Here is a 14,747-nt window from a genome sequence, read left to right as displayed (position 1 = left end):
AGAGAAGAGAATAAAGAAAGGGGGGGGAGAGAGGAGGGAGAGAAGAGAATAAAGAAAGGGGGGGGGAGAGAGGAGGGAGAGAAGAGAATAAAAAAAGGGGGGAGAGAGGCACATTAGCATAACAGCAGCAACATCACAGTAATGCGCACACGCACTTTTGTGTTTTTAAAGAAACATGCACCTTGTAAATTTCAGATACATTTATTCTTGATTAACTTATATTCATTAAAGTTTACATAAACGTTAGCTGTATTGGCCACTTGAGTGAAAATTCAACAAACTACCAATCTACACTAGTGCTTATTTTAAAATAAATCTTCACAAAGAAAAACATCATTTCTCCAATGATTTAACCAATATTTTATCTGCTACCTTAAACTTTTCTTTTTATAAAATTTACTTCACCATAAAGAGGCACTAACTAAAAATAAAAGCTTAGCAAGACACAAGCTAACTCAGCTTCTCCCCAGTTTCATAAATAATGTCATCTTTTTATAAATCTTCAATAGAAGCTGGATGGCGATGGAGCATGCCTTTAATCCCAGCACTTAGGAGATAGAGGTAGGTAGATTTCAGTTTGAAGCCAGTCTGCTCTACAGTCAGGACTACACAGAGAAACCCTGTCACAAACAACAACTCTACAATAAAAAGAAAAAAAAAAAAAAAGCAGAATACCCTAGTAGACTAAAACTAAGAGGAGTGAGCAAGAGAGAGGAAGAGAAGCTGACAGAACAGACTGAGAGCTCAGTCCCCGACAACCAGAGCGTGGAATGGGCCAGCAATGGCTTGCTGGTCAGACAGGTGAGCGAAGGGCACAGCGTGGGACAGCAGGAGGAGCTGGCGCGGTCTGTAAAGCCGCCACACAGCTGGCTGGAGACACACAGCAGTCACCTGTCTGTGTCCTTGAGCCAAGCATTTAAGCAGGATTTGCTCCCAGATGGGAATGCTGGCAGCGACCAAGAATGTGGCCCGAGACAGGAGCAAAATGGCAGCTGGATGCAAGGCAGAAGAGCCCTATGTGGATATCAGCACTCTGCCCGACCAGGGGCAGCTACCCTGGAGAGCCAGGTGTCAGACCCACCCCACCACGGCACTCAGGGTCCAGTCAGCGCAACACACTGATGGAAAGTCGCGGGAGGGCCAGCGAAGACTCTCAAGCAGGAAGAGCCAGCATCAAATCAGGACCCAAAGGTGGCACAAGCCACAGGTATCTAAAAAGTTAAGACACCAAAGAGAAGCCATGTCTATCAAAATTTGAAGTACAGGTTTTTTCTGTACAGGCATGAGCAAATGAATCTTAGGCTCGACCAGAAATGGAAGGAGCCCGAACACCATCTAAAAAGAAACTGGAACACTTAGCGCAGCACTTTAGTCCCGAGCTTACTGCCACGGTGCAGCACTCAAAGCAGCGGGCACTGGCGGAACAAGAACACTCAGGAACAAATGAGTTCCATCGAGAACGCCCAGGAGCTGTGGCAGCACACGTCTGTGATCCCAGCATTCACAGGGAGGGCAGGGCCAGGAAACTCACCAGGAGTTTGAGGCCAGCCTGGTCTACATGCGAAGTTCCAGGGCAGCCAGGAATACACAGTCAGACACTGTCTCAACAAACCAAAAATGAAAAGTAAATAAATGCAAGAAGTCCGAGAAGAACCCAAACATCTGTTACGCATTGATTTTTGAGAAGGGACAAGGAAATGAAGTGAGTAAGTCTGAATGGTAACAAAAATTCTATTTCCAACACATTCTACAAATGCATATATACTTTTACCTAGAATTCTTTGGGGGTGGAGTAGGTTGTTTTGTATTTTGAGATGGGATTCTCACTGTGGCCAGGTGGCCTTTAACTTGGCTAGGATTCTCCTGTCTCTGCCTTCTGAGGGCTGGATTCTAGGCATGTACCACCATGTTCACCCTTTAAACCTAGAACTCTACACTTAATCTCTTTTTCATGTAAGAGGGGTATTTTGAGATGTGTAAAAACACACACAAAAAACGTTCCCTCGGAAGTCTCGTAAAGGAGTTACTCAACATACACATATGAAATAAAAAGCAGTAACTGGGCAGCAGCGACGCGCGCCTTTAATCCCAGCTCAGCGTAGTGGGCATCCTGGTGGAAGTCAGAAACCGTGAAGGCCTAGTATGCAGAGGTCCTGGGTTCCATCTCAATATCTTCCCCATCCAACCCTCCCTCCTCCCCCACCGGGCAGCATTTAGCCAGGCCTAGGAGCGCACACCTTAGAGTCAGGGCTCTGTGCGCTGCACCAGGAGGACTGCCTTCACCCAGAGGCCAGTCTGGGCTACACAGTAATTTTCAGGCCATTTTGGGCTACATAGGGAGTTTTGTCTCAAAACCAAGGCATAGCCAGGCATGGTGGTGTACACCTTTAATTCCAGCCTTAGGGAACCCAAGGCAAAAGAACCTCTGTGACTTCAAGGCCAGCCTGGTCTATGAAGTAACTCCAGAGCAGCCAGCCAGGACTATAGAGACCAGGCTAAAAACAAAAACAAAATCCCCCTCAAGGTATGTGGTTTGAGTGGTCCCCGAAGTGCATGTGTTTGAATGTGTGGACCCCAGTGGGTGGAACTGTTTGGGAAGGTTACAAGCTGCAGCCTTGTTGGAGAGGTAGGCTTTGACAGCAAGTTACTAAGAACCAGGAGGGTGGATGAACAGAAGTTCAAGGCCATTCCCAGCTACAGTGAGTTCAAAACAACATCAACATGAGGTTCTGGCTCAAAAACTAACAAAGTATCAACTATGAATACCGCCAGGGTAGCCAAGATACCTAGGCCTAGCATGACTTCTGAATGAAGTGCTACCCTGAGAAATAGCTACTTCTGAGAACAGCACAGTGTACACAGACCTAATCCCAGTCACACAGGAGGCTGAGGCGGGGGTCCTTGTTAGAGGTCAGCCGAGACTACACACATGGACGCCATCTCAGAAAAGCAATGTGCAGATTGGTGAAGGACATTTCCTAGGAGCATGCACACTTGAGGATCTTTCTTACGGGCATAGACACATTTCACTTAGAATCATGACTTAGGGGCCCCTGCTCTGAGACAAGCCCCACTACATATCCCTGGCTGACCTGGACCTCTCTGTGTAGACCAGGCTGACCTTGAGCTCACACAGATACACTTACCTCTGCCTCCTGAGTGCCAGGATTAAAGCTGTGCACCATCATGGCTGTTTCAAGTGCCTACATTTTTTGATACAGCTTTAAGAAATTGTTTTCCTGAAGAGTGTAAATATGTATGCGCATTTAAAACTCAATGTCTTACTTCTTCTGAAACTATCAAATTCAGAAAGCACACTAGAAATCCCACAGTCCTGTATGAGGGCTGAGTGCATATTTTAACAGAACTTGTTTCTTGTGACACCAAGATGTGTATAGTCAGTATTTAACGGTTCCACCTGATTCAGACTAATGGGTTTGACAGTTTAATGATGGCACAGAGGTTCCTGTGGACAAAAAGGGACACAAAGAAGAGGCCTCACTCAGCTCCAAATTCTTGTCGGTCCATTTCCTTAGTGAGCATTCTACTTCTCACTTCACCACCTAGGCTATATTCGATGACCACATCCGAGACAGCGTAATCCAGGCCGGATTCTCAACATGGCAGGGAGCCAATGCAGGGAAAAAAGACCAAGAGTGGCTGTGAGTGTGCGCGCACGCAGGCGCGTACTCTATGTGTACGTATGCATACACACCCACACACAGCAACTGAAGGCAGTGAAGACCTCAAGTGTGGCGGGAGGGACAAGCTCAAGAGCACAGTGGGGCGGGGAAGGCGGAGGACCCCCGAACCACGCTGCGTGGCTCTGCCTCCATGCTCATGCGCAGACCTTGAGCTCACAGAGATATACGCTCACCCTACGTGCCTCCCTGTGCTCACCTCGAAAAAGGAACAAAACAGAGTCCCTAATCTAGTCCCTCACTGCGTTATGAGTACACGTTTACAGAAGCACCCACCTAGGGCTGGCGGATGTTGTCTGTTCAAATGCCTACCTAGCATGCTCAAAGCCTTGGGTTCAATGCCTGGTGCTATATAAGCCAGGCAGAGCTTACATCCAAAGCACACACCTTTGATCCTACGCTCAGGAGCAGAGGCAGGTGATGGATCTCTGAGTTCAAGGCCAGCCTGATCTACAGATGAGGACAGCCAGGGCTACACAGAGAAACCCTGTCAAAAACAAAATCAACAACAACAAAACAAGCATAGTGGCCTACACCTACAATCCCAGCACTCCAGAGGTAGAGACAAGAAAATCAGATCAAGGCCATCCTCAATTGTTTAACAAATCTGAGGCAGCCTAGGCTGCATGAAACCCTGTCTCAAAACAAACAAAAACAGTTTAGTAAAAAAAAAAAAAAAAAAAAAAAGAGTTAAGGCAGGCGCACACCTTTGATCCCAGCGTTTGGGAGACAGAGCCAGTCAGATCTCTAAGTTCAAAGCCAGCCTGGTCTAGATGAGTTCCAGGACAGCCAGGGCTACATAATGAGACCCTGTCTCAAAAAACCACCAAAGAATACAAAAATAAACAAAAAAGCAAGCCCTAGAGCACTCCTGGCGGTACAGACTATAACTTCACCATGACGCAGAAGCAGAGCTGGTACAAGTTTGAGGCTAGCCTGTTCTCCATAGTCAATTCTAGACCACTGGGGTTACATATCAAGACTTTACCTCAAAAAACCAGAGGAGAAGGAAAGGGAAGGGGTCTTGTGGTTGTTTTTCTTACGGCTATTTTTCGGGAAGAGAGGGAAAAGAGCTAACAAACACTGACCAGACACAAGGACACGCAAACAAATACAGTGATGAAGACAGATCACGTCAGATGGAGGCTGGTAACGTCCATCCGATCTGCTACATGAAACTCATTCACGATTTTACCGAGAGCTGTTTCAGGAAAGTGATGGAAGGTGTGGTGAATGGAGACAGCAACTCCGGGCAATGCCTTCATGGCAGTGACTGTAAGAAAAGACAGAAATGATAAGCACCCTCACAGAGCAAGGAAAGGGTCTTGGGGACACACTGGCAAGAGCTGGCACTTAGGAAGGACGCGACAATCACCTCTGATGGTATTCAGATAAAACTCCATTCTGGATTTTTTATACTACAAGCTGAACCTAGGGCCTTATACATGATAAGCATAACACCTGTCTAGCACGTAGAGGGCTTGGATTCCATCCCTAGCCCCACAGAAATATGAATGAGTAAATAAATAAATAAAATGATGAGTGGGTTAAGCATGGTGGCTCACGCATGTATCCCAGCACATGGGAGGACGAAGCAAGAAGATTGCCACAAGTCAAAGCAACACACATAGTGAAAGCCTGCCTGATCCCAACTCAAAGAGAAAAACAGAAAAATCTATTAAATCTGCATCTGCAAGTCAGGCAGGCCTTTGATCCCAGCGGGGAAGGCGGGTGGAGCTCTGTGAGTTCGAGGCCAGCCTGGTCTACAAAGTGAGTTCCAGGACAGCCAGAGCTACACTGAGAAACCCTGTCTCAAAACAATTGACAAACAAACAAACCAAAGGGTTAGGGTTAGGGGAAGGAATCCACATTTGCTAAATTCCTGGCTTAACAAAATTAAATTTATGTAATGCAAAATAACCTGAGGTCTACCCTCTTACAAAAGTAACTATGGACACTGACAGTCACACGCAGTTCATAAACGTTTACTAGAGGTGCTGGCAAGGTGGCTCAGAGCACTGGCTGTTCTTCCAGAGGAACCTGGTTCAATTCCCAGTACCCACCCACACAGTAGCTCACAACTGCAACTCCAGTTCCAGGGGACCCAACACTCTCATACAGACATACATGCAAACCAATCACCAATGCACATTAAAAAATAAATAAAAAGGAATAATAATAAAAAAAAAGTTTACTAGAAGCCAGGGATGGTGGAATATGCTTGTGCTATCACTTGTGAGGCTAAGGTGAGATCAGAAGTTCAAAACTACCGTGCTACACAGGGTGATTTTAGCCTGGGCTACAGGAGACCCGACCAAGAGCCATGGAGAATTTGGGTCTCTATAATGTAAGTGACATCTATTTCTGTCTGTATATGTGCATGCTCATTTGCGTGTGTCATGATGAATATTCACAGGCCAGGGCTCCATTTCCTCAGAAGGCTAAAATATTGGCAACTGAAATGATCTTCCTGTTTGTTCCTCAGAGCAGAGGCTGAGGGGACATAGTTTCAGTGTGTGATGCTGGGATCTGAACTCTGGTCTTCAGGACTGCACACAAGTACTACAAGTACTCTCTTTTTTTTTTTTTTTTTTTTTTTTTTTTTGAGACAGGGTTTCTGTGTAGCTTTGGCTGTTCTGAACTCACTTTGTAGACCAGGCTGCCCTCACAGAGATCCACCTGCCTCTGCCACCCTGAGTGCTGGGATCACAGGCGAGCACCACAACACCCAGCTCACACAAGTACTCTTAACCACTAAGCTATCTTACTTGATTGCTTTGTGATAATGGACAAACTGATTTCCAACTTTATATGGAATTGTAACAGACCCAGAATAGCCAAAATGAACCTTTGAAAGAAGAATAAAATAAAAAGATTCATAATTCTTTATTTCAAAAGTTGTTTCAAAGCACCAATAAATGAATTAGTTTGGTCCTGGCCTACGAACAGACATACAGGTCAATGGAACAGAACCGAGATCTGAATGAGCCCACGTTGCTGTAAGCAATTGATTTTTAACAAGAATGACAAACCCATTCAGAAGTGAAAGAAAAGTGCTATAAACAAATGGCGCTGGACAGGAGCTCAGAAGACCCTGACACCAAGTACAGGCACAAAGGCAAAACCACAAAACACTTCATATTTGGCAAAGGATCCTTGCATATCACACCAAAAGCATGAACGAACCAAAGGAAAAACAAGATAACTAGACTTAATCAAAATTTTAAGAACCATTGTGCTTTAAGCAACACAAGAGCAACATAAGATGGGAAGAAATATACATATAAATGTTAAATCAGATAAAAACAAAGGACTTAGACCTAGAATATATAAAGAACTTTTTTTAAAGAACTCTTAAAACAACAACAACAACAAAGTACACTAAAAACAAGTGGATTAAAAACAGGATGAGGTGTCTGCATATACAGCACCGTAAAGAGGAGCAGCCACAGACAAATGGGCAACACGCACATAAAAAGATGCTTGGCGTTATTGCTCATCAAGGGAAAACATCAGACACCACATGAAGTATCAAGGTGCACAACCTGCAGCCCAGCTACTGAGGCTCAAGTTCAGCTCAGGGGTCTCAGACAAGCCCGTACCCCAAGACCCTGTCTACAAACAGGAACATTAGACTCTGTGTCACACACACTGAAACAGCTGCTACAGACCCTGAAAGCGAGCTGGCGCGTGTCTGGGAAGGTGTGCAAGCACTGGTGGGAGCGTGAAGGTCCCGCTGCTCCGGAAGACTCTGGCACTTCCTCAAAGGGCTGCAGGCCTCGCAGTCACCGCACGGTTCAGCAGTTGCACTGCAGGCATATGCCCAAGGAAACCACACCCAGACATCTGTGTACAGGCGTGCATACACAGCAAGCTTAACAGTCAGAAACTAGAAACAGCCTAAGTACCTATTTTCTTAAGATTGACTTATTATGTAGACAGTGTTCTGCTGCATGTGTGCCTGCACGCCAGAAGAGGGCAGCAGATCTCTTTACCGATGATTGGGAGCCACCATGTAGGTTGCTGGGAACTGAACTCAGGAAGAACAGCCAGGGCTCCTACGTGCTGAGCCACCTCTCCAGCCTGCCTCGGTACCTGTTAACAGGTGGCTTGGTAAATTAACACAGAAAAGGTAAGAAACATGAATCATCTCAGCTGCTAAAAGTCCTTGTGGCCCAACCTGACCTGAGTTTGATCCCTGGAAACCCCATGGTAGACAGGGAACTAATTCCCAAAAGAGCTGTCCTTTGACCTCTGCAAGTACACCTTGCCCTTGTGTGCCCACACACATACACACAAATAAAGTTCAGTAAGTGAATGAATGAGATCAGGCCCAAACAGAACACTCAACAGGTCAGAACAGTTGCTTCACAGTCACGAAGCCCAAGGCTCAAGTCCCAACACCCATACGACAGGCCCATAGCCCAGCGCCAAGGGGACTGCAGACAGGGAACGATTGTTGGGACTTGCTGCCATCCAGCCTAGTTGAGAAAAAGCCCCAACTCAGGCTGAGGCCCTGGCTTAAACGGATAGATACGGAAGGACAGCCAACACCCTCTTTATACACCACATACATGCACACATTCAGACAGACACAAATAAACAAACCTTTAGAGACGCAGCTGGGCAGCGTGGCGCACGCCTCCAACCCCGGCACTCGGGATTATTCCTGAGACCTAAAACTGTCGTCACAGGAAATCAACTCAACTGGGATCACAGCCAGCACTCGGGAGGCAGAGGTAGGAGGTGCTCTGTGAGCTTGAGCCAGCCTGGTCTACACAGAGTCCAGCACAGCCAGGGCTACACAGAGAAACAAACAAAAAAATAAATAAATAAGGACTAGGAGCTGTAGAGATGGGTCAGCAGTTAAGAGCACTGGCCATTCTTCCAGAGGTCCAAGCAATCACAAGGTTGGTAAGTATCAATCACAAACATTTATAATGGGATCTGATGCCCTCTTCTGGTGTTCAGGTGTACACGCAGTTAGATCATTCATAAATAAATAAATAAATTTATGGTATTACTTTTTTTTCTTTTCCTTTTTTAAAAATTTATTTATTAAATATTCTGCCTGCATGTGTGCTTGCACGCCAGAAGAGGGCAGCAGATCTCACTATAGATGGTTGGGAGCCACCGTGTGGTGGCTGGGAACTGAACTCTGGACCTTTGGAAGAGCAGACCCCCATAAAGAAAAATCTTAAAAAGAAATAAAGGGGCTATACATTGGGCTCAAATACGACATGTTCTCTCCTGTATCTATATCTAACAGACTTAAAAGGTACCAGCAAGATGGCTTGGTGAGTTAAGGCAGGGAAGCCTGCTGACCTAAGTTCCATCCCTGGAGTACTGCCTCTAAAGCTGTCTTCTAACCTCTGCATCTGTGCCATGGCACACTCGTGCTCACATACATACAAAAATAAGCAAATGTGAAAAAGTGGTGGAGCGCTGCAAAAAATGTGGTGGCGCGCCCCTGTGATCCCAGCCCTCGGGAGGCAGAGGTAGGTGGATCTCTGTGAGTTTGAGGCCAGCCTGGTCTACAAAGTAAGTCCAAGACAGCCAAGGCTACACAGAGAAACCCTGTCTCAAAAAGCCAAAGCAAACAACTGTAACAAGAGCTCTCTAGCCCACATAGTAAGACTCTCATATCCAAGGTGGAAGGGGGAGCCAGCACGGCAGTGCACATCTATGACCCCAACACTCAGCAAGTTCGCACGGGGATCAGGAGTTCAAAGCCAGCATCAGCTATGTTGTATGCTCAAAGCCAACCAAACATACACAAGACCCTGACTCAAAAAGAAAACAAAGTAAGATTTGGGGGACACTTGTAAGCTGACTTCATAGTCTATGGAAAAATAAGAAGAAATAACCAGGAAAAGAATAAGAGGCAACAATAATCAAAGACTGCACTGAGCAACGAAGCAGAGCAGTAATCGCATTCCACCGGGAACTAGGTTGGCCTGTGGATAGTTTCAGACGCAGAGGAGAGCGGGCCACTTAGGAGACACGCAGGAACGGCACCCAGAGGGTGAAGTGCACCTCAGTCCTGCCTCAGTGCTTCATTAACCTGTGCACAGACAAGAGCACACACAGAGGTGACACTAGGAAAGTACCCAAACCACAAACATATCCATTCCAGGTTTAGCTAAAAATAACATCGGTACAAGGATGATCTTTCTTAAACACAAAGTCTGAGACTCCTGCAGAGGACTTCCGTTTGGGTCTCACACATTCCCTGCGGCACATATTCTGTAACTCCTGCTCCAGGGGATCCAAGCTTTACTCAAAAATAAACAAGCAAACAAACAAACTATAGAACATGGTTTCACCCCGCTGGCAGATCTAACTGAAGAACTGTGGGAAGCATCGGCAACACGTGTCAGCGGTCTAGTGCTGGTTTCTTTAGAACGTGAGCTCCCATATATAAAACACTTCAACAGAAAATGAACACGATCAGTAACAGAGACCACAGTGAATACAGCAGATACAGATCTTTCATTTGCTGAAAAGATGCTTGGAAAGCATTCTGCCAGGCAGGGGTGGGTAGTAGAGACAGGTAGATCTCCGAGTCTTCAGCCAGCCTGATCTGAAGACAACCAGGGCTATACAAAGAAACAGTCTCAAAAAAAGAAAAGAAAGAAACAAGAGAAAATATTCCTATTAAAAAGTGCCTTTGAAGCTGGGCAGTGGTGGCAAACACCTTTAATCCAGCACTTGGAGAGAGAGGCAGGTGGATCTCTATGAATTACTTTTTTAAAGATTTATTTATCTTATGTAGATGAGTGCTCTATCTGCAGGTACACCTGCACTCTAGAAGAGGGCATCACATCCCTATGTAGATGGACAGGAGTCACCATGTGGCTGCTGGGAATTGAACTCAGGATCTCTGGAAGAACAGACAGTGCTCTTAACCTCTAAGCCACCTCGCCAGCCCATGGATCTCTATGAGTGTGGGACCAGTCTGGCCTACAGGGCTAGTTTCAGGACAGCCAGGGCTACACAAAGAAACCCTGTCTCAAACAAACAAACAAACAAACAAAGAAACGAAGGAAGGAAGGGCTCAGTAGTTAAGAGTACTGGTGTGTGTACTGGTTGCTTTTCCCAAGGACCTGAGTTCAATTCCCAGAACCCACACAGTGGCTCACAAGCATCTGCAATTCCAGTTCCAGGTGATCTGATGCCTTCTTCTGACCTCCAAGGGCACCCAACACACATAAACGTACATATCTGTAAATCCCAGTACTTGAGGGGCAAAAGCAAAAGGATTTCCACACATTCTAGGCCAGTCTGGGCTAGAGTTGTGGGTGGGGTGGCACAAGATTTTAATCCCAGCACTCAGGAGGAGACACCAAGAAAGAGCTCTGTGAGTCTGAGGCCAGCCTGGTATGTAGATACAAGTCAGCCAGCTACAGACCCAGTCTCAAAAACAAACACACCTAATCTCTGATCTCTGGCTTGGGGGAGTAGCTTCAGGGTAGCATGCTTGCCTAGCTCTTAGAAAAAGGGAGAGGGTGTGGTATTCCAGTAACTCACTCCATTACCAAGGAAGCAAGGGCCGCCAGCACTGGAACAGTCAGCAGACCAAGAGCTACCTCTATAAAGGGCGGCAGTTTACCAAGGTTTAAAGAGTGCACAGCCTTCCGGCACTCCAGGAATTTACCTGCGCGGTAAAGCTTCTAAGGTAAGACTTCTCACACATGGGGAGACACTCTGCATCACTGTGGGGGAGACTACTTTAAAGACCCACCTAGCACACCTAAACATACAACAGCTCCCCCCCAGAACAGGGCATACAACACAGGCAAGAGCCTTATTCACTACAAAGGAGAGAAGCCAGTAGGTGGGCTCAGAGGCAGAAAGAAAAGCTGCCCTCTGCATGTTTTGTCTTACTGCTTGCTGAGATAAGGGTTCAGTGGCCCAAACAACTCAGCTCGGAGAAGGTAAAGGTTTCAGGATTACTTTTTACCCAGCAATACTGTTAAGTACTTCTTCCTCTTTGGCAGTTTCTATGCTAGCAACAGTGTTTAACTGTTTTTCCCTACCAACACATTCACTTAATTAAACTCGCATATTAAAATGAAATGCTAACTTGCATTCTGCTCCACAATTCCCTTGATCTCTGAGCTCTATTTCTTACTGCCTAATCTACAAAATAACAGCAGCATTCCCTCTTTTCCCCAGGTCTATAAAGGTCATTAACTACCGAGCACTAAACCCTAGGATTGCCTAGCCTGGGGGACACACACCAGCACCTTAGCTCAGCAATGGGCAGGAAAGGGACAGCAAGACCGCTCAGCGGGCAAGCGAGCTTGCTGCCAAGTCTGCCGCCCTGCGCTCTAGTCCCAGGACCCACATGATAGAAAGAGAAAACTGATGCCCAAAAGTCGTCCTCTGACCTTCACATGGGCACTGTGGCACACTCCTGAGGAAGTGCACACACACAGTGAGTAATTCTGTTTTGTGGGGGTTTGTTGTTGTTTTGGGTTTTTTGTTTGTTTTGTTTTCCAGGGGTTTTTGTTTGTTTGTTTTTGTTTTTTGAGACAGGGCTTCTCTGTGTAGCCTTGGCTGTGATGGACTCACTCGTACAACAGGCTGGCCTCGAACTCACAGAGATCCACCTGCCTCTGCTTCTCAAGTGCTGGGACTAAAGGTGTGAACCACCATGCCAGGCAAGTTATTCTGTCTGTAAGGAAAAATACTTTAAAATAGAAAAACATAGCAGAAAGGGAAGGCCAAATTTTCAGACACACCGCCTGGTGCACTACTTTATGCTTTTAGGGGTCTGTCTGGAGCCAGTGGGGAAGAACTGAGCTACAATAGTCATCATTACACAGACACCTTACACATAATGCCAACACAGTAAGTTCATCTTTTTAATTAAAAGGGGTTTTTTGTCTTGTTTTTTGAGACAGGGTTTGTCAGTGTAGCCCTAGCTGTCCTGGACTCGCTCTGTAGACAAGGCTGGCCTAGAATTCAGAGATCCGCCTGCATCTGATTCCCAAGTGCTGGGATTAAAGGTGTACGCCACCTCTCCTAGGCCTTAAAAAAATATTTAATTTTATGGGTACGAAGTTTTGCCTGAATGTGCGTCTGTGCACCACCCACATGCCTGGTCCCTGTGGAGGCCACAGAGGATGTCAGATGCCTTGGAAGTGGAGTTACAGACAGCTGGCTAAAAGTCACTATGTGGTGTCGTGGGATATTCATGAAGATTCTCAAGGGCTACTTTATGACAGGGCTCTGCCCTCAAATAATCGAGTCAGAGACCTATTAACTTATTTAGGCAGCTTTGGCGCACTGACTGGGCAGGCACTATTTAAACTAATTTTCTAAGCTAGTCTGGCTGTCTCCCAGCTGCATTTCCCAAGTTACTTGCCAGTAAGTTCCTGTCTGGGCTGGATCTGCTCCACCTCATCATCTCCATCTTCTTTCTTCTACTCTCTCTGCTTCTCCTGGCCTCGTGGTCCCTCCAAGACAAAGTTCTACTTACCTCTATTCTGCCCAGCTACAGGCTCCAGCCTTTTTGTTAACTTAACCAATCAGAGAACACTGGGATCAAAGTTTACACAACAGTATACATGTGGGTGGGTATGTGGTCGTCCTGATAACGTGGGGCCAGTATTTAGCATCTGAATTCACAGAGCACCAGATCAACCCCCAACAAGTAGGAATGGAACCCGACATCTCTAAAAGAGCCTCTTAACCTCTCCCTCTCTGCAGACCTAGTTCAAACTGTTAGGACGTTACACTGTGGTGCCCATACAGATAAAACTGTGTGCATATGTGTGCATGCACACACAGACACAACTGTACTCACATGCAAACACTGCACAGACCCAAAGAAAGGTCATGTACTAGGAGAAGGGCCGTGTCAGAAAAGATGAGAGGAGTTCCTGGGGAAAAACACAACTGGGATCCAATAAGTTACACAAGAGAATGAAGTACATGAGAGCATCCTTCGGGACAGAAGATGCGGTGGCTTCCTGTGGTGAGACAAGAAGAGCACAGAGCAGAGAACAAAATGGACGAGTAAGCCAACGGAGAGCAGACAACAGCACTATGCCTTTTACTGTGAGACCAAGGAAATAGCAAGGGAGCCTGGGCACGCACGGTGGCACAGGCCTGCGTGCCACTCCCCAAGAGCTGAAGCAAGAGGGCGGAAGGTTCAAGGCCATCCTGGACAAAAAAGCTAGAAAAGGGCTATAAGCAGAGATGATGAAAGATCTGTACTTCCAAAGATCAGTCACACTAGCATGGAAGGCTGCTCAGGGAGCTACTGCAACAAGCCTGAAGGGCAATGACAGCAAGAACTAGTTAAGGCGGAAACAAACAAGCCGAGGAAGCTAACTACAACTGAAGTTGGGAGGGGCTTAAGGAGACTCTGATTTCAGATTCCAGTAAGTAGATAATAAGTAAAGCTGTTACCACCAAGCCAGGCACAGTAGCACCAGCCTTTAATCCCAGCTGTTGGGAACCACTGTTCTAGCAGCTGCTTTGATATTTAAATCTCAGCAGAAAGATTGCTTTTACCAGGCCTTCCTGGAGTCAGGGAAGACTTTCCAAGTCTCCCTCCTTTTGTTTGTGACAGCAGGTGGGATAGCTTGTCAAAATCACACCTCTTATTTCACCTCCTTGTGAATTTAACTCACTGTGCTAAGCTACTGTGACTCTGGCTTAAAAGCAGTCTGAAATAAAGCAAGGCGTCTAGTCTCCACTAGAGCCTCTCGGAAAGGTCCCATGTGTTGTGTGATAGTTTATTCGTTTTAATCCTCACTCCCGACTCAAGAACCGTTCGACTCTGCTGGTGGGCTCCAGCACCCAGCACACAAGAGGCGGGGACTAGAGGACTGACTGTTTGAGTTCAAAGCCACCCAGGGCCACATAAGAAGTTCCAGAGTAGCGGACTATATATTGAGGTTTTGGCTTTAAAATTTTTCAAAAGATGCTATCCCCGAAAGACTGGGCGCATTCCAGGAAAACCACCAGGTCGCACTGCTTTGTTTCATAGGGGCTGGGCACTACATAGAAATAAAAAAAAAGGAGAAAAAA

At 46.3% G+C, this 14,747-nt stretch overlaps 1 protein-coding gene across 3 annotated transcripts in view; it reads right to left on the bottom strand.

The window, feature by feature from the left end:
• The window catches only part of Klhdc10 (kelch domain containing 10), a 48,925-nt gene that overhangs the window by 31,912 nt on the left and 2,266 nt on the right, over positions 1–14,747 (bottom strand). The window contains exon 2 of one of the 3 annotated variants that reach the window (XM_055608100.1): positions 4,897–4,974. The exons of the other annotated variants lie outside the window; for them this stretch is intronic. Coding sequence (XP_055464075.1) covers positions 4,897–4,974 — 78 coding nt within the window. The remainder of the gene's footprint in view (positions 1–4,896; positions 4,975–14,747) is intronic. 3 annotated transcript variants of the gene reach the window in all.

The sequence above is a fragment of the Psammomys obesus genome, unplaced genomic scaffold (assembly GCF_907164565.1).
Source record: "Psammomys obesus unplaced genomic scaffold, mPsaObe1.curated_primary_1811, whole genome shotgun sequence".
In the NCBI taxonomy this organism is placed as follows: domain Eukaryota; kingdom Metazoa; phylum Chordata; class Mammalia; order Rodentia; family Muridae; genus Psammomys; species Psammomys obesus.
The sequence above is the reverse complement of the archived record's forward strand: the minus strand, read 5'-3'. Positions and strand labels throughout refer to the sequence as shown.